The sequence below is a fragment of the Anguilla rostrata genome, chromosome 7 (assembly GCF_018555375.3).
Source record: "Anguilla rostrata isolate EN2019 chromosome 7, ASM1855537v3, whole genome shotgun sequence".
NCBI classification, from domain to species: Eukaryota; Metazoa; Chordata; class Actinopteri; order Anguilliformes; family Anguillidae; genus Anguilla; species Anguilla rostrata.
In genome coordinates, this window is record NC_057939.1 from 42,864,820 (window position 1) to 42,883,538 (window position 18,719).

Consider the following 18,719-nt stretch of genomic DNA (forward strand, 5'->3'; position numbering starts at 1 on the left):
GAATATTGGTTATTGATGTAAATGTTTACTGCTAAGAAGTAAGAGTAACCATTTGTATATGAGGCTATAAGTGTGGTAGGATTACAATCAATTAAGGATTGTTCTGAAGTAAAATTCTTAGAAATTGTGTATTTTTACTTAAGTATGAAAATTAAGAACATTTCTTAGTATTCTTCAGTGGGTCAGCAGAAATTCACTAAGGCATTGCAGGCAGGATAAATTGGAAGTATAACAAGACTTAAGATTTAAGTCTTGACTTTTTCCCCCATTTTTTGTACTCTGTGCCTTTCACGAAATGACACAATCTACAGTACTTTTGTCAATTTCTCATATATTAAAATCTATCTCAAAAAGTTTTGAATACCAGCAAGATCCTTGTTATTATGGAGTAAATTCTGGGTCTATCCTGAGGAATACTTTTTGTATGTAGACTGGCATGCCCTTTAAGGTTATTCAAAGGATGAGAATGGGAAAAAATGCATGCTGTAGAATTTTGGCTCTCAGTCCATGCTATTGACCATGGGAAGGTGAGAAGCAAGTTGTAGCTTGATCTTGGTAGGGATGAACCTTCACTAGGCAAGATCTGTACTGTATATATGAATGAGGAGCAGGGACATTAAACGCATTACAAATATACAAAATTTGGAACTGGCTGGCAATGCTGTAGTTTAAGCTTTGGGTGACAACTTTGAGGTCTGTTCATTTTAACAAAATGTGAGTAGTGTCGCGTTCCTTGCTCAAATGCAGAAGATGGTGGAAATGGATCCCCTTAGAGGAATTTAATTCAGTGCAGAGGTTCCTGCTTGCGTAAACTGAGCTGCGTTCAGCCACTTACTTCCTCATTAGCCCTGAAACAAAGCAGTCTGTAAGCAGCACGGAGGAGCTCCTTGAAGGTAAACGAAAATTGTGCAAAATTATTTTTGTTGTTTTTACTGTGGTTGTACTTTGCTTTGGTAGTGGTTGTCTTCACAGTGAGAGATTGAGGTTTCAGAACCAGGGTGAAATTTTCGGAACATTTTGGAACAAAAAACATGGCTTTCGTTTGCAAGTCTTGAAACTTCTCATTTTCTTCATGGTTACAGTGACTGGACAGTATTATAAAATATATATTTAAGTATTTAAACAGAAATTCAAGTTCATTAAATTTCCAAGAACTTCCAAAATCATATGTACAAAACTCGAACTACAATTTTAAACTACGAATCTCAAGCTGTGGACACACAAAATTACAAATACTTTTGGCATCATTTTTCTGTGTACGATAGGGAAAAAAGACACACGTGTATGCACCAATCAAAATTAAGGTGTCAAGTTGCAGTGTGGACTAAATGAAATGACTGGCCAACTGGCACTGCCCACATGACCTACTCCAGTCCTATGCTGGAAGATGAGAAATGCTTATTCAATGATTTTCACTAAGGAGTAACGCAAATGTCTGTAGCCAACACTTGAACTTTGCACAATTGCCAAATTCACACACGCTAGATTTTACTCCATTTTTCCAAATTTGCTTGGTGTATTTCAAGCCTAAATCCTAACATTAAACCTAATCATCTGTTACATAAAAAGTCACATATGTGTTACGCAACCAACCATTCATATGGTTGTGTAATCCTTGCTTTCCTGTAGAGGGGAATGAAGTTCTGTTTTTCAAAATCTGAGAAGACTATCAGTCACTGACCTTTATTACTGAGGGGAGGTTCTGGGCCTTCACACCACTCTAACTCTATCCTAAAGCGGACGACTCCAAGAGTATTTTGGAGATGAGGAGTACAGTTTAGGGTGCTTTTTCAACTCCATTTTCTTTATTCTTCTAATTCAGAGTGCCACACCGTAGCTGTTAGCTTAATCTCATCACTGCGACATGAGTTCAGGACAGCTCAAGTGCAGCCAACTGGCACTTATGTTCACTATTATCTCTATTTCACAGCAAGACTAAACATGGTAGGCATCGGCCATAGTTCCTGTTGCACAATAATGTGTCATGTCTGCCAAGTGAAACCCTGGGCTGTGAGGTCCACAGCTGGCATTGGTGCACTCTAGATTCAATTTGGCTGTGCACCACATCATTGCACGGTTGACTCCATACAGGCTAGACCACATCACTGCGCTAAGTATAAGTGCCTTTGACTTAATAGGTGGCCCTTTTGTATGAGATGTATATATCGCTCATATCAAAAGCGTGGACGTCTCGCTGAAATGTGGCAAAGTAATGGTTCACTCGTGCAAATTCTGTACAGCAGATTTCTGTTCATCTTTGTTTCTGCTCTCTTTTCTCGTGCTTTTTTGCATTTTTCTTATGTGCCATTTTTGTGTTTTTTAAGTTCCTCTAAGGCGCTGCTGGCTTGTGTATATACAGTTATAACATAATTCTAGGGAAAGTATCTAAATGCTGTCTTTGTCTTCTTTTCTTGTGGTTGTTGTGTGATGTGTTGTTCTCCACAGAATAATTTCCTTCTTCAGTGGAGACTGGGATTCTTGTTCCATACACGTTTGTTCAAACTGTCTAATAAATTAAAATCTTCTTCCACTAATTTTATAGCGATGAACTACTGAATTGTTCAGTTTATTGATTTGCTGTCTCATAGAGCTTGAATTTATCTCCACAGCATAGAATAATATATTGCTTAAGTTTATGACCTGTTCCCCAAAATACTGAAAATACTTCTGCAAATACAAGTTTACATTAACATATTTTGGATGGAACTATTTCCTTTTGTAGTTGCAACATGAGATTGTTATGCTCAAAGAAAGAAAATCAGAAAGACATAAAACTGATTGCATTTATATTGAATAAGCGCTCTAAAATGAACGTACAACCGTAAATAATGCCTCAGGCAATATAACACTGCTGTACAAGCTGAGTTGAAGTTACTTGAAGTGTATTCTCTGGCTTTAGACCACCAATCCCCAACTTATATACAGTATACCTGCCATTGTCAAGCAGTTAGCTCATCAGAAACTTCTAAAAATATCTAAAATATCCTTCACTGTGCATAAAACTGTCTCAGCCAGTTGAACACATATGCTAAAACTGAAATAATATTTTTTTAAATCCAGAAAGTGAACCATCCTTCTAAGGATTCCAGATCTCCTTCTGACATTCAATAGTTCATCAGCTTTTATGCAATATTATTAATTCATATTTTTGTTGAAGCCAAAACATATAGCTTTGCTATAAAGTCTATTTTAGCTAAACTAGACTATACACTTTTCTTGCACAACTTAAGTCTTAGACTTACTCTATTATTAGTATTCATTTAATTATTGTAAACATTTAGCTTTGTATAAAAATTCCACAGAAAAGCAACACTGGGTACTAATACATAACTGCCTTCTTTACAGGTTTTTTCCTCCTCCAAATGGAAACCCTGATATTTACATTGCTCATTGGGTGTTTTCTCACAAGGCAAAGCTCACAGCTGGAAAGACAAAATTGCCAGCGATGTGACAAGCAGTTCTTTTGTGACTGTTCTGATGAAGGCCTTCCTCAGGTCCCCAAAGTGCCTGAAGACACCCTGGGACTCAATCTTTCCTTCAACCATATTGAAATCATAAACGAAAATGACTTTCATGAGTATAACCACTTGAAAACTCTCTACCTGCAAATTAACTGGATCGCAAATATTCACGAAAATGCTTTTTCTTCTCTCGGGAACCTGGAAAGACTTGACCTGTCCTACAACCGCCTCACCAGGTTATCCTCATGTTGGTTTGACTGGCTTATCTCACTTCAACATCTGAACCTATTAGGCAATACCTACCACAAGTTAGGGACAGGTTTCCTTTTTGCCCAGCTGAGGAGGATGAGAAGCTTGCAGTTCGGGGGTCCCTATTTTTACTCCATAGGTAAGAATGACCTGGTGGGCTTGAGAGATCTGGATGAGATGGTTCTATCAGGCAACCACCTGAAACAGTATGAGGTCGGCAGTCTCAGTGAAATCCGACTAAATGGCTCTCTTACACTTTGCCTTCGCCGTCTATTTCAGGGAGATCTGGGTCTTCTGACAATCATCTTGAGGGATATCTGCAGCCCAGAGACTTTTCTGATTATTTCTGAGGTGATGCTAAATAATAATCGCACAATCCAGCCATTTGTCGAAGCCACGAAGAAGGGTGTGACGAAGATTCTTTTAAAGAATGTGACAGCAATTGACGAAGCCATAGTTTACTTCTTGCAAGCAATGAATAATGCTCCATTGACGTTTTTAGGGATTGAGGATTCACTGTTTCTTGGACGTGACTTTTGTGACAAGGTAAATGCCACACGCCATGACAAGCTGGAAACATTGTACATAAAAAATCTAGCAATTCAAGATTTCTTTGACGTTAGTTTACTTAGTTACCTTAAAAATATCCTTAAATACCCTAAAAATATGTCAGTCATTAACAGCGAAGTCTTCCGCATGCCCTGCTCGACCTCTAAGCTTTTGAAAAAGCTGGAGTATCTGGACTTCACTGGGAACTTGCTCACTGATCTTGCCATGAGAGAGGCCATGTGTGGTGGACGAGGTACGTTGTTAAAACTCAGATTTCTTAATGTGAGCAAAAATAATCTCAAGTCTCTTGCTCTTATGAGCCAATTAGTCAGCAACCTCAACAAGCTTGAGTCCTTGGATTTAAGTCAAAATGTATTTTCTGTCATGCCAAAAGAGTGCACTTGGCCCACAAGTCTGCAATACTTAAATCTGTCCTTGACCAAATTATGGAAAATTACAGCATGTCTTCCAAAGAGTTTGCACATCTTAGATTTAAATGGCAATCACCTGACTGTGTTTGACATAGAACTACCTTACCTCAAAGAGCTGTACATCTCAGGCAACAAGTTCACAAGTTTGCCTTCGGGAAGGTTGTTCCCAAGACTGGAGTTGCTGCTGATCCAGCGAAACATGCTCAACATGTTTGATGCGACCGATTTGATGGAGTACAAGAACCTGCGAAATCTGGAAGCTGGCTACAACAAATTTGTGTGCTCGTGTGAATTCTTGGCTTTTATGCAGCAGAAGGTCAGACAGTTAGTCGTGATTGGCGATCGACCTGAGAGTTATGTGTGTGACTCACCAGTTACTCTAAGAGGACAGCTGGTTGCAGATGCACACCTCTCCATCTTTGAGTGTTACATGATGGTGGCTGTGTCTGGACTGTGCAGTATTGTGTTTTTGGCAACGCTCATCTGTGGGATCCTTTGCTACAAGCTCCATGTTGTTTGGTACGTAAAGATGACCTGGGCTTGGCTTCAAGCTAAGAGGAAACCAAAGGTCAATGCAAACAACATCTGCTATGATGCTTTTGTTTCTTACAGCGAGAGGGATTCTGAGTGGGTTGAGGAGTTCCTAGTCCCAGAACTGGAGGGAGCCCATTTGCCATTTCGGCTCTGCCTGCACAAGCATAACTTCCTTCCTGGGCAGTGGATAGTAGACAACATTATCAATGCTATGGAGAAAAGCCACACCACTCTCTTTGTCCTGTCCCGACACTTTGTCAGCAGTGAATGGTGCAAGTATGAGCTTGATTTCTCCCGCTTTCGCCTATTTGATGAGAATAACGACACTGCTGTCCTGATTCTGCTGGAGCCCATCGCCAAGGAAACCATTCCAAAGAGGTTCTGTAAGCTGCGTAAATTTATGAACTCAAGAACCTATTTGGAGTGGCCAGAAGATGAGGAGCAAAGACCTCTATTCTGGCACAATCTTAAAGTAGCAATTAAGAGAGGCGACTAACTTGCCTTTGAAAGTACTAGTCTCAATGGCTATTTTCTGTTTGTAAACATGACTCATTTAACTTGTGTAAGTAGAATTTAACCTCAGAGACATGAACTTTACAGTTAAGCATTGACCAGTCAACAACATACGGTATGTAACCAGAAATGGCATAACCAAATAGGCCTTGTCAGTATTAAGCTCTTAATTATTAATGCAAAATGTCAAGCATTAAACTGAAGTGAGTCACACATTCCACTGACATAAAACTTCACATGCTATGAATGTTAAAGAAAGGGAGAAGTCACAGCAGTATCACAAAATATCACAATGAAGAAAAGCCAATGGTGATGTAAAGAAAAGGGGTAGCATAATTTTTTTGCAGTTTTCAAAAGTGGTCAAAGCTAGCAGCATCACTGAAAATGTCTTGTCTTTAGAAAAGTGAATAAAGAAATACCAATGTTTAAAGCTATAACATGGGACTAACCTTCATATCTATTTTGTATTTATTCGTATTTTGACATCACTGTCATACTTAATTTCTCCACACTTCTATTGCTTCTGGATTCCTGTCTTATAGATTCTATAGCATGTTTACTGACACATTGAGAAATTCACTTGCATGAAAAGACTTGCATTTATCAGGTCATACAGGTGTTATTAGTTAGGGCTGTAAGGTGGCTCATCCTAGCCATCCTGGGTTTTGGTGTATGGACATGTTCCATGGTCTGGTATCAAATCCTCAGTGCCCCTTCAGTCTAATAGGGTCCTGCATAATTGACTTGCATTGCATTAGATCTACATGCCACATGATTTGATGCTCCCTATTTTCCATTATTTGTACCTTTTAACTGGATCAAATAATAGCTTTTCAACATCATATAAAATATTTTTAAAGTTGCAGTTGTCTTCCGGAATCCAAAAATAACATTGATACGAATGTTGACTATTTCTGCTGTTACATCCTCTGCTTGATTGTGAACCTGTTTTATTTTGTAATTTTTATTAACATTTTTAATTCCTACTACATTAATAAAGATACTTAACACTGTAAAAGGGTTTCAATATCTGTGTAAAATGAATGCAAATGAAAAAAACAGGATGGGTGGAAATAGGACTGATTGTATTGGATTTTCAGAAACAACATGACATGTAATAGACATGTAATTATTCGGGTCAATCAAAGTTCGTCTGCTGAACTGGTAGCTGCTTGGGCAATCCATTTCCGTTGATGTCAGATCAATAGAATTTCTGTTTCCCATTGGCTTGATTGAACTCAATTGATCTCAAAGTTGATTCCACTAGTGCTGTAATTGTCATGATGTAACAGATTATATTTTGTTTATACATTACCTACACTTGCGCCAAATGTTCAGATAGATTGTTCTCTAATCTTCAAGCGCCATATCCTCAAGATACATCTGACTACACAGTCACAATAAGTGTGTAAATGAGTGGACGTCATGACCATAATGAAGAGGAACCTCTGGGGGGACGTTCATGATGGGGACACACTCCCATAGGGATTACAGGATGTGTGCAGACAGAGGACCTGATCCTGGATCAGCATGAACCTTTACACTATGTGCGTGAGGTTATAATCAGGATTGCACATGGTGATTCTGAGGCAAGCGCACAGAGCTGATAGTGGCCCTTCTGAGCAACTTAACTGATTGCTTATTGCCCTCTGGAGGAAATCCCATCACTCACGTCATCGGTTCACTGGCCTCTGAAAGAGAGGACAGCTACAGAAAATGAAATTATATTCAAATCAAACGTGGCATGAGTGACGTGGCTTGGAACACAACTATCAAAAGTGTCAAAAAAAGGATACTAATTTTTACATAATAAACAAATGAAGAACAAAATATTATTATTATTATTTCAAGGTTGACACTTGTGTGAGATTAGAAACTTGAACATTCATTTTTGCACTGAAATCCATTATTCATAATTATTCATTTCCTCCAGTCTATATTCTATTTTATGTGTTGACTGTAGCTTTTCTCTTTTAAGATGGGCAAAGACTCACACTACTGAAGAGCAAAAATGGAAGACAACTGATAACTAACAAAAGGAGTTATACCTCCATTAGCTCTCTCCATAGCCCACTTGCTAAAATCCCTTACAGCAGTATGAGTATAAGCAACACTTCTATTCATGCACTGGCACCCATGCTGCTAAAACATGCTGTAACAATAGAGTAGAACCAAGTTTGGAAACTTTTTCCAGATACTTCTTCTGACCTTGTCTGCCCTGTATAATGATTCTTGATTCAGGTGATTCTTACCATTCCCTGAATCAGGTTTTAAGGCCTGTTAGAATTACTGTATCCATGAAAGAACATCCAAATTGTGTTTGTCAACATGCTATGTTAACACATATCTGGGATTTGCCTTTTTTGGGCAAGTACTCAATCAGTAATTTCACCATTGTTATTATATGGCTTCATTATTGAGTATTGTTTGATTACCAGTATATTTTTTAAATCATTCAAGCAGGACGATATTGCAAGGCATTGAGAGGGGTTTACTTTAACAAACCAATTAATATTAAGTCGGTATGCTAATGAGTGCAATGTAATTAACCAGTTAATAGTCAGTTGGTATATCAATGGGTGAGGTGAAATTTTAAAACATAACTGTCCAAGTATTATTATACAGACTCTTATATTGCAACAACCTTTTATTTGGCAATTATCCTTGTCATTATGTCGAATACCAGCAGACTATTGGCAAAAGAACCCCAAGGAGCACTGAAGAGATAACATGAAAAACAAACCAAAAAAACATTTTATTTCTTCCAACGGCATCGAAACACAGCTGAAGCTCAACTGGAGGATTTCCAGATTCCTGACCATAATCCAATACAGACAGGAACTTCAACAGTTAAAGTAAGCTCAAAGGGCCCTTGAGAATCTTTGTTTCTAGAAGACTCCACGATATGAAAAATAAGCCATTGCAGCCCTCAGGCTGCCCTGTGGCCAATGGGTTATCCTGTTTTGTAAAAAAGACATGTTAAAAATCAGCAATAAAGCAAGTGTCCTTTAAACAACCAAATATAAAATACACACAATAATGTCAATAATCTAGCTCTAGAATGTTAAAAACAAGTTCCCGTTTGGTTTTCAGGTTTATATATATGCTGTATTCCTCCTTTCATGCATATTTCACACTAGCTTTCAAACAATTCTTTACTGTGATTTGTATGAATGTATTCGTTCAGCGTAAGTTAACCAAAAACAAGATTTTCTTAACCATAATACGAGTAGTTCAAGCTAAATGTCTGCAAAAATCAATACCGTTGTAATTTATTTTCCAGTTGTAACATGCACAGAAATATAAAATTTGCACACTAATATAAATTTGTTTTGCACCTTAGGTTAAATTCTTACTGTTTGGAAATGACTTGCTTTGAGGAAAAATGTGCTACTCAATATAATCATCCTCAGAGACTGGCATAACAGGTCATTCACATCAGTGAACATTTTAGACATTCTTGACCCGCATAAATAATTTATTGTCCTTAATTTATTAGCTTTGGGTTCCATTTGGTCTAAACTTTATGGACATTGTCCTTGGATAAAAAAAATCATGAATGAGTTTATTCAATAGAGGACATTGAATAAACACTGACCTTAACTGCAAGTGCTGCTGTCAAAACCAAAATTGTATTGCAAAAGAAACTTCCTACGTATACTAAATGTATTTTGCAAATGAAAATGTCTTCCTATTTATCTTGCAATTATGACAAGCATTATCTTTGTTTAATTTTAAGTCACATTACAGCAAAATTGCAATATATTCTTTTTAATGTAATGACAATGCAAGTTTTCAGGGAATTCTGGCATCTTTCCCAATTTTCCAAATTTCCAGTAAAGCATATGACATCATCTCTGTAAATAGCACTACACAATTAAAATTGAATTAAAAAAACTCTGAATGCATTTCTAACGCAATTGCTTGAAGAATTTACTAGAAGCATGTCGTAGAACCGCATCCAGGCTCATGAAACGTTGATTCCTGCTACAATGCATTGATATTTATTTAATAAGTTCTCTTTTTAGATGTGAAATTGGGGGTCCCATTTGGACAATGACTTTTATGTTCAGATGTCCTGTCTCATGGTACATGTCTATGAATTAGAAATACTCCCATTCCTTTACTTGTAGTGCCATTGAAAACATAAGGATACGGATTATTCAGCAATCTCTTCAGGTCCACTTTCTCATTGCAGTAGGGGCAGGTCTGCTTTTTTCCCACAATGCACCAGCCCCGGATACAGAATTTGTGGAATCTGTTAATGAGACGAGTTAAGGGGCAACTGGCAGGTAACTTATAACTGTCTTGCCTAAGATGGATCATTTCTGACACAGTTATAGGAGAGATTGTCAACTTTATTTTTAGCTGAGTTTTCATCACCTAAGCAGTTCCTCTGTGTGCATGTGAGCAAATTTAATAATCGTATAATTCAGGTCACTGGATCCATGGGAATGGACTCAATTAAAAGAGGACAAAAGTGAGGCAAAAGGAGACCAAATCTGACCCATCTACAGTTCTACAATGCAGTTATGCAAGGTGTATTTTAGTACAAACTTCCCTGGAAGGAACGAAAGAAAAATACATAATATGTAGGAATATACAAGAAAATGTGTTAAAGTGAGCATGTACAGTACATTACATTCGTGTGTGTGTGTATGCGAGAGAGAGACAGAGAGAGAGAGAGAATGTGAGTGAGAGAAACAGAGAGCCATACATTAATATTATGATATGCACAAAACCTGAAAAGCTACATAAATATATGCAATATTACATACTGTATATATCAAAGAAAATGTTGTTACAACATATGGGACAGTATGATTAAAAAAAAGACAAGCATACAGCAGTTCTTCCCTATTGTACAATAATCAAGCACATCTCGTCCACACAGAGACAGAAGGGTAGAAGGATACATGTGATTGCACAATAGCTGATATGTGTCTTCAATAATCCCTTCCTCATCCACGTCCACGAAGATCTTCTGCCCGCACACAGCACAGCACAGTCATCGCGGAGGCTTCTAGAAGGCATGCCCCCGACATTGTAATATGGAAACCTGTCTTCCTGGGATAAAAATATTTATTTATACTTATTTTTCCAGAGAGAAACTCAGGAGTGTTACTGCAATAAACAACAGGGGGCACTGATGATGGCTATTTTTTTAAATGTTAATAAAGACACTTATAGCCACACCTTATTGTGATGGCCCTAAGTTATACAGGTTCTCTTCAAATGATAAGATACATCTTAAAAAATCCAGGACCGTTACATGACATAATTTAGGAAACATAGGGTAGCATTGCTTTGGAATACAGTTTGACAGCCAATATTATTTCTTGTAACTTGGCCTGATTTTGATATCAACACTTTTAATGATAGGCCTAAATTTTGAGAGTTTGAATAAATGACTTTTGGACAGTGCTTTGTAGTGTACGTGTGAGTATTTTAGCATTTCTGAACATTGACAATGTGTCTTTCTTCAGATTTGCACACTGACAACAGTAAATTAAAAAAACAATATTTTGCTCTCATTGTAATCACAAAGGCTTGCTGTACATGGGATATATTTGCATGTATTTTATTAGTTGCAAGAATTAATTAAGAAATCAAAATGAATGATCGAATTATCAAAACTACTTTTTTAAAAATTAGAAAAAATTACAGACTGAGATATCTTAGTATTTTTCGGTACGATTACAAAGGGTGATTGACTCGTTAAAACGGGGGTGCACAGTCCCAGTCCTGGATTTTGTTCCAGCCAGTTACCATAGTTTGAGTTTTCTGACAGTTCACTGTAAAACGTGTTTTGGCAAAAGAAAACTGGCACAAACTATTGGAGAGCTTCCAGCTGGCCTTGGTGAAACACTGGATGTGCTGATGAGCTTGCCAAAAGAATATATTTATCATGCAAGCTTAAAAATTTCAAGTTTAATATTTCCAAGATGCAAGAAATAATTAAAAAATGTCTAACCTTCCTATACAGTTCATGAGTGTTTTTCAGAGGCTAGAGTGGGCAACAGTGGTGTGGAAGTAATTAAATAGCTGTTAAATCATTATAAAGTGTTAATCTAGTTGAGGGCACCAAAGGTACAAGATCACGTTGTATGGGATTAGAATGTTCTGAACTGAACATTCTAATGCTGATGTCACAATCACTACTGGTGATAGAAAGCAAGAGAGTTCCAGAACACTGATGTAGAATTAAAAAGAAAAATAAACATTCAATAAAACCTACTCTTCAAAGGGTTTATGAGGCAGAATTTAATTTAAGTTCAACCAAATGAGTTTGAGGTCTGTTCATTTTAACAAAATGTGAGTAGTGTCGCGTTCCTTGCTCAAATGCAGAAGATGGTGGTAATGGATCCCCTTAGGGGAATTTAATTCAGTGCAGAGGTTCCTGCTTGCGGAAACTGAGCTGCCTTCAATCACTTACTTCCTCATTAGCCCTGAAACAAAGCAGTCTGTAAGCAGTACGGAGGAGCTCCTTGAAGGTAAACAAAAATTGCACAAAATTATTTTTGTTGTTTTTACTGTGGTTGTACTTTGCTTTGGTAGTGGTTGTCTTCACAGTGAGAGATTGAGGCTTCAGAACCAGGGTGAAACTTAATTTTCGGAACATTTTGGAACGAAAAACATGGCTTTCATTTGCAAGTCTTGAAACTTCTCATTTTCTTCATGGTTACAGTGACTGGACAGTATTATAAAATATACATTTAAGTATTTAAACAGAAATTCAAGTTCACTAAATTTCCAAGAACTTCCAAAATCATATGTACAAAACTCAAACTACAATTTTAAACTATTCCTATGGTTGAAGATGAGAAATGCTTATTCAATGATTTTCACTAAGGAGTAACGCAAATGTCTGTAGCCAACACTTGAACTTTGCACAATTGCCAAATTCACATGGCCTAGATTTTACTCAATTTTTCCAAATTTGCCTGGTGTATTTCAAGCCGAAATCCTAACAATAAACCTAATAATCTGTTACATAAAAAGTCATATATATGTTACTCAACCAATTATTTATATGGTTGTGTAATCCTTGCTTTACTGTAGAGGGGAATGAAGTTCTGTTTTTCAAAATCTGAGAAGACTTTATCAATCACTGACCTTTATTACTGAGGGGAGGTTCTGGGCCTTCACACCACTCTAACCAGAGTATTTTGGAGATGAGGAGTACAGATTAGGGTGCTTTTTCAATTCCATTTTCTTTATTCTTCTAATTCAGAGTGCCACACCGTAGCTGTTAGCTTAATCTCATCACTGCGACATGAGTTCAGGACAGCTCAAGTGCAGCCAACTGGCACTTATGTTCACTATTATCTCTATTTCACAGCAAGACTAAACATGGTAGGCATCGGCCATAGTTCCTGTTGCACAATAATGTGTCATGTCTGCCAAGTGAAACCCTGGGCTGTGAGGTCCACAGCTGGCATTGGTGCACTCTAGATTCAATTTGGCTGTGCACCACATCATTGCACGGTTGACTCCATACAGGCTAGACCACATCACTGCGCTAAGTATAAGTGCCTTTGACTTAATAGGTGGCCCTTTTGTATGAGATGTATATATCGCTCATATCAAAAGCGTGGATGCCTCACTGAAATGTGGCAAAGTAATGGTTCACTCGGTGCAAATTCTGTACAGCAGATTTCTGTTCATCTTTTGTTTTCTGCTCTCTTTTCCCGTGCTTTTTTGCATTTTTCTTATGTGTAATTTTTGTGTTTTTAAGTGCCTCTAAGATGCTGCTGGCTTGTATATATACAGTTATAACATAATTCTAGGGAAAGTATCTAAATGCTGTCTTTGTCTTCTTTTCTTGTGGTTGTTGTGTGATGTGTTGTTCTCCACAGAATAATTTCCTTCTACAGTGGCGACTGGGATTCTTGTTCCATACACGTTTGTTCAAACTGTCTAATAAATTAAAATCTTCTTCCACTAATTTTATAGCGATGAACTACTGAATTGTTCAGTTTATTGATTTTCTGTCTCATAGAGCTTGAATGTAACCCCACAGCATAGAATAACGTATTTCTTAAGCTTATGAGCTGTTCCCCAAAATATTGAACAATCACTTCTGCAAATGCAAGTTTACATTAGCATATGGCACAGATTTTTTTAACCACATTTCTGGCAGGTATTTAGGACTCTTTTGCATTTGCATAGCTCTCGCTTGAATAATCTTCAACTACACGAATAGTTTCCTTTAATATTTTACATACTGCGTTGGTGATCTGGGCATATTTAACTCTATCCAAACTAACTTCATGATAAAGCTTTCCTTCACATGCTTTTTCTTTTTCAATGTACAGCCATGTTATGCTTAGAGAGGTTGTACACATGTATGTTTCCAAATAATTCTTCAAAACACTACATTTAATATTATTTTTTGATGGAACTATTTCCTTTTGTGCTTGCAACATGAGATTGTTATGCTCAAAGAAAGAAAATCAGCATGATATAAACTGATTTATAGCATTTATAGTATTGAATAAGCACTCTAAAATGAACACACAACCTTACGCACTGCCTCAGGAAATATAACACTGTTGTACAAGCTGAGTTGAAGTTACTTGAAGTGTATTCTCTGCCTTTAGACCACCAACCCCCAACTGATATACAGTATACCTGCCATTGTCAAGCAGTTAGCCCATCAGAAACCTCTTAAAATATCTAAAATGTCCTTCACTGTGCACAAAACTATCTCAGCCATTTGAAAACATACACTAAAACTGAAATAACTTTTTAAAAACTCCAGAAAGTGAATGATCCTTCTAAGGATTCCAGATCTCCTTCTGACATACAATATTTCATCAGCTTTCATGCAATATTATTAATTTATATATATATATATATATATATATATATATATTTTTTTTTTTTCTGGTTTTAAAGCCAAAACATATAGCTTTGCTATAAAGTCAAATTTTAACAAAACTAGTCTGTACACATACTTTTTATTGCATAGCATATGCTTTAACTTATTATACTGTAATTATTATTATGCATATTATTATAAACATTTAGCTTTGTATAAAAATTCCACAGAAAAGCAACACTGTGGGTACTAAAACATAACTGCCTTCTTTACAGGTTTTTTCCTCCTCCAGAATGGGAACCCTGATATTTGCATTGCTCTTTGGGTGTCTTCTTACAAGGCAGAGCACACAGTTGGAAAGACAAAATTGCCAGCGATGTGACAAGCAGTTCTTTTGTGACTGTTCTGATGAAGGCCTTCCTCAGGTCCCCAAAGTGCCTGAAGACACCCTGGGACTCAATCTTTCCTTCAACCATATTGAAAAAATAACCAATAATGACTTTCATGACTATAACCATTTGAAAACTCTCTACCTGCAAAGTAACTGGATCGCAGATATTCACGAAAATGCTTTTTCTTCTCTCGGGAACCTGGAAAGACTTGACCTGTCCTACAACCGCCTCAGCAGTTTATCCTCATCTTGGTTTGACTGGCTTATCTCACTGCAGCATCTAAACCTATTAGGAAATACCTACCAAACATTAGGGACAGGATTCCTTTTTGCCCGGCTGGGGAGGATGAGAAGCTTGCTGTTTGGGAATCCCTCGTTTTACTCCATGGGCAAGAATGACCTGGTGGGCTTGAGAGATCTGGATGAGATGGTTCTATCAGGCAACAACCTGGTACATTATGAGGATGGCAGCCTCAGTAAAATCCAACTCAATGGTTCTCTTACACTTTGCCTTGACCATCTATTTCAGAAAGATCTGGGTCTTCTGACAATCATCTTGAGGGATATCTGTAGCCCAGAGACTTTTCTGATTATTGCTGACGTGATGCTAAATAATAATCGCACAATCCAGCCATTTGTTCAAGCTATAAAGAAAGGTGTGACGAAGATTCTTTTAAAGAATGTGACAACAACTGATGAAGCCATAATTCACTTCCTGCAAGCAATGGATAATGCTCCATTGATGTTTTTTGGGGCTGAGGATTCACTGTTACTTGGACGTGGCTTTTGGGACAAGGTAAATGCCACACGTCATGACAAGCTCGAAACATTGTACATAAAAAATCTAGCAATTCAAGATTTCTATGCCTTTAGTTCTCTAACTTACCTTGCTAATATCCTAAAGTACCCCAAAAACATCTCTATCATTAACAGCGAAGTCTTCCTCATGCCCTGCCCGACCTCTAAGCTCTTGAAAAAGCTGGAGTATCTGGACTTCACTGGGAACTTACTCACTGATCTTGCCATGAGAGAGTCCATGTGTGGTGGACGAGGTACATTGTTAAAGCTCAGATTTCTTAATGTGAGCAAGAACTCTCTCAAGTCTCTTGCTCTTATGAACCAATTAGTCAGCAATCTCAACAAGCTTGAGTCCTTGGATTTAAGTCAAAACCTATTTTCTGTCATGCCGGAAGAGTGCACTTGGCCTACAAGTCTGCAATACTTAAATCTGTCCTTGACCCAATTAGGGAAAATTACAGAATGTCTTCCAAAGAGTTTGCACGTCTTAGATTTAAATGGCAATCACCTGACTGTGTTTGACATAGAACTACCGTACCTCAAAGAGCTGTACATCTCAGGCAACAAGTTCACAAGTTTGCCCTCAGGAAGGTGGTTCCCAAGACTGGAATTGCTGCTGATCCAACAAAATGTGCTCAACATGTTTGATGCAAATGATTTAAAGGAATATAAGAACCTGCAAAATCTGGAAGCTGGCTACAACAAATTTGTGTGCTCGTGTGAATTCTTGGCTTTTATGCAGCAGAAGGTCAGTCAGTTAGTCAAGATTGGTGATGGACCTGAGAGTTATGTGTGTGACTCACCAGTTACTCTGAGAGGACAGCTGGTTGCAGATGCACACCTCTCCATCTTTGAGTGCCACATGATGGTGGCTGTGTCTGGACTGTGCACTATTGTCTTTCTGGCAATGCTTATCTGTGGGATCCTTTGCTACAAGCTCCATGTTGTTTGGTACGTAAAGATGACCTGGGCTTGGCTTCAAGCTAAGAGGAAACGAAAGGTCAATGCAAACAACGACATCTGCTATGATGCTTTTGTTTCTTACAGCGAGAGGGATTCTGAGTGGCTTGAGGAGTTCCTGGTCCCAGAGCTGGAGGGAGCCCATCCGCCATTTCGGCTCTGCCTGCACAAACGTGACTTCCTTCCTGGGCAGTGGATAGTAGACAACATTATCAATGCTATGGAGAAAAGCCACACCACTCTCTTTGTCCTGTCCCGGCACTTTGTCAGCAGTGAATGGTGCAAGTATGAGCTTGATTTCTCCCACTTTCGCCTGTTTGATGAGAACAACGACACTGCTGTCCTGATTCTGCTGGAGCCCATCGCCAAGGAGACCATTCCAAAGAGGTTCTGTAAGCTGCGTAAATTTATGAACTCAAGAACCTATTTGGAGTGGCCAGAGGATGAGGAGCAAAGACCTCTATTCTGGCACAATCTTAAAGTAGCAATTAAGAGAGGCGAATAACTTGCCTTTGAAAGTACTAGTACTAGTCTTTTCACTAAAAATATTTTGGAAAAAAAAGAAAGTACTAGTCTCAATGGCTTTTTTATATTTGCTAACATGACTCATTTAACTTGTGTAAGTAGTATTTAACCTCAGAGATATGAACTTCACAGTTAAGCACTGACCAGTCAACAACAAAAGGTATGTAACCAGAAATGGCATAACCAAATCGGCCTTGTCTGTATTAAGCTCTTAATTATTAATGCAAAATGTCAAGCATTAAACTGAAGTGAGTCACACATTCCACTGACATAAAACTTCACATGCTATGAATGTTAGAGAAAGGGAGAAGCCACAGCAGTATCACAAAATATCACAATGAAGAAAAGCCAATGGTGATAAAGAGAAAATAGCTACTATAAAATCAGTTTTCAGAAGAGGTCAAAGCTAGCAGCATCACTGAAAAAGCCTTGTGTCTTTCAAAAAGTCAACAAAGGAAGTGTTGTTTAGAGCTATAACATAAGACTAACCTTTATTTTATTTATTTTCTATCTATTTGTATTTTGACATCACGTTCATACTTAATTTCCCCACACTTCTATTGCTTCTGGATTCCTGTCTTATAGCATAGCATTCTATAGCATGTTTACTGACACAATGAGAAATACACTTGCATGTAAAGACTTGCATTTATCGGGTCATACAGGTGTCATTAGTTGGGGCTGTAAGGTGGCTCATCCTAGCCATCCTGGGTTCTGGTGTATGTGCCATGGTCTGAGACCTTCAGTCTCATAGGGTCCCGCATAATTGACTTGAATTGCATTAGATCTACATGCTATATATGATTTGATACTGTGTGTACTGATTTTTATTGTGTGCATCTTTTAACTGGATCAAATAATAGCTTTTTTAGCATCATATTAAATATTTTTAAAGTTGCAGTTGTCTTCATGAATCCAAAGATAACATTGATGTGGATGTTTACTATAGCTGCTGTTATATCCTCTGCTTGATTGTGAACCTGTTTTATTTTGTAATTTTCATAAAAATATTTCATTCCTACTACATTAATAAAGGTACTTCTATAAAAAAGGTTGTGATATCTCTGTTCAATTAATGGAAATGCAAATGTAAAAACAGGATTGACAAAAATAGGAATGATTTTATTGGACTTTCACAAACAACTGTACACAAGACATATAATTAGACATGTCATTATTAGGGTAACTCAAAGTCTTCTGTCCACTGAAAACTGGGGTGTGTAGCAGATTTGAGGCAAATTCAGTTGGATGCCCAGCAGCAAATATTGGAGAAGTTTCCCTTCAGTTTTCCCAGCTTGGCTTGGATTTGGAGATTTCCAAACGGATCTTTAAATGTACATTATTCCAGTTTGAGTTGTCTTGTTCATATTTGTTTCATGATTTTCTAAGTGTATGTTTCCGCTTTACATACTATACCCCATACAACACTGCTGCCAGACATCTGATTTCAGGATAGAGTTGTTTGTAATCATTAAAATGTGGCC

General features: G+C 37.6%; 2 protein-coding genes across 4 annotated transcripts; both read left to right on the top strand.

The window, feature by feature from the left end:
* Positions 1-805: 805 nt before the first annotated feature.
* On the top strand, positions 806-6,755 carry LOC135259745 (toll-like receptor 2 type-2). The gene is made up of 2 exons (XM_064344448.1): positions 806-893; positions 3,346-6,755. The coding sequence occupies exon 2, from the start codon at positions 3,363-3,365 to the stop codon at positions 5,718-5,720; it is 2,358 nt and encodes a 785-aa protein (XP_064200518.1). The 5' UTR covers positions 806-893; positions 3,346-3,362; the 3' UTR covers positions 5,721-6,755.
* LOC135259744 (toll-like receptor 2 type-2) lies at positions 836-18,259 on the top strand. Of its 3 annotated transcripts, XM_064344447.1 has the most exons (3): positions 836-893; positions 14,837-16,701; positions 16,798-18,259. In XM_064344447.1, the coding sequence occupies exons 2-3, from the start codon at positions 14,855-14,857 to the stop codon at positions 17,213-17,215; spliced, it is 2,265 nt and encodes a 754-aa protein (XP_064200517.1). In that variant the 5' UTR covers positions 836-893; positions 14,837-14,854; the 3' UTR covers positions 17,216-18,259. The 3 variants fall into 3 exon arrangements, with proteins under 3 accessions (XP_064200517.1, XP_064200515.1, XP_064200516.1); XM_064344445.1 differs by having other exon boundaries at positions 839-893; positions 14,837-18,259; XM_064344446.1 differs by lacking the exon at positions 836-893 and adding an exon at positions 12,036-12,231 and having other exon boundaries at positions 14,837-18,259.
* Positions 18,260-18,719: the final 460 nt, after the last annotated feature.

Bases quoted from the DNA above. Each gene is read 5' to 3' on its own strand.
- LOC135259744 (XM_064344445.1), top strand. From the start codon at position 14,855: ATGGGAACCCTGATATTTGCATTGCTCTTTGGGTGTCTTCTTACAAGG.
- LOC135259745 (XM_064344448.1), top strand. From the start codon at position 3,363: ATGGAAACCCTGATATTTACATTGCTCATTGGGTGTTTTCTCACAAGG.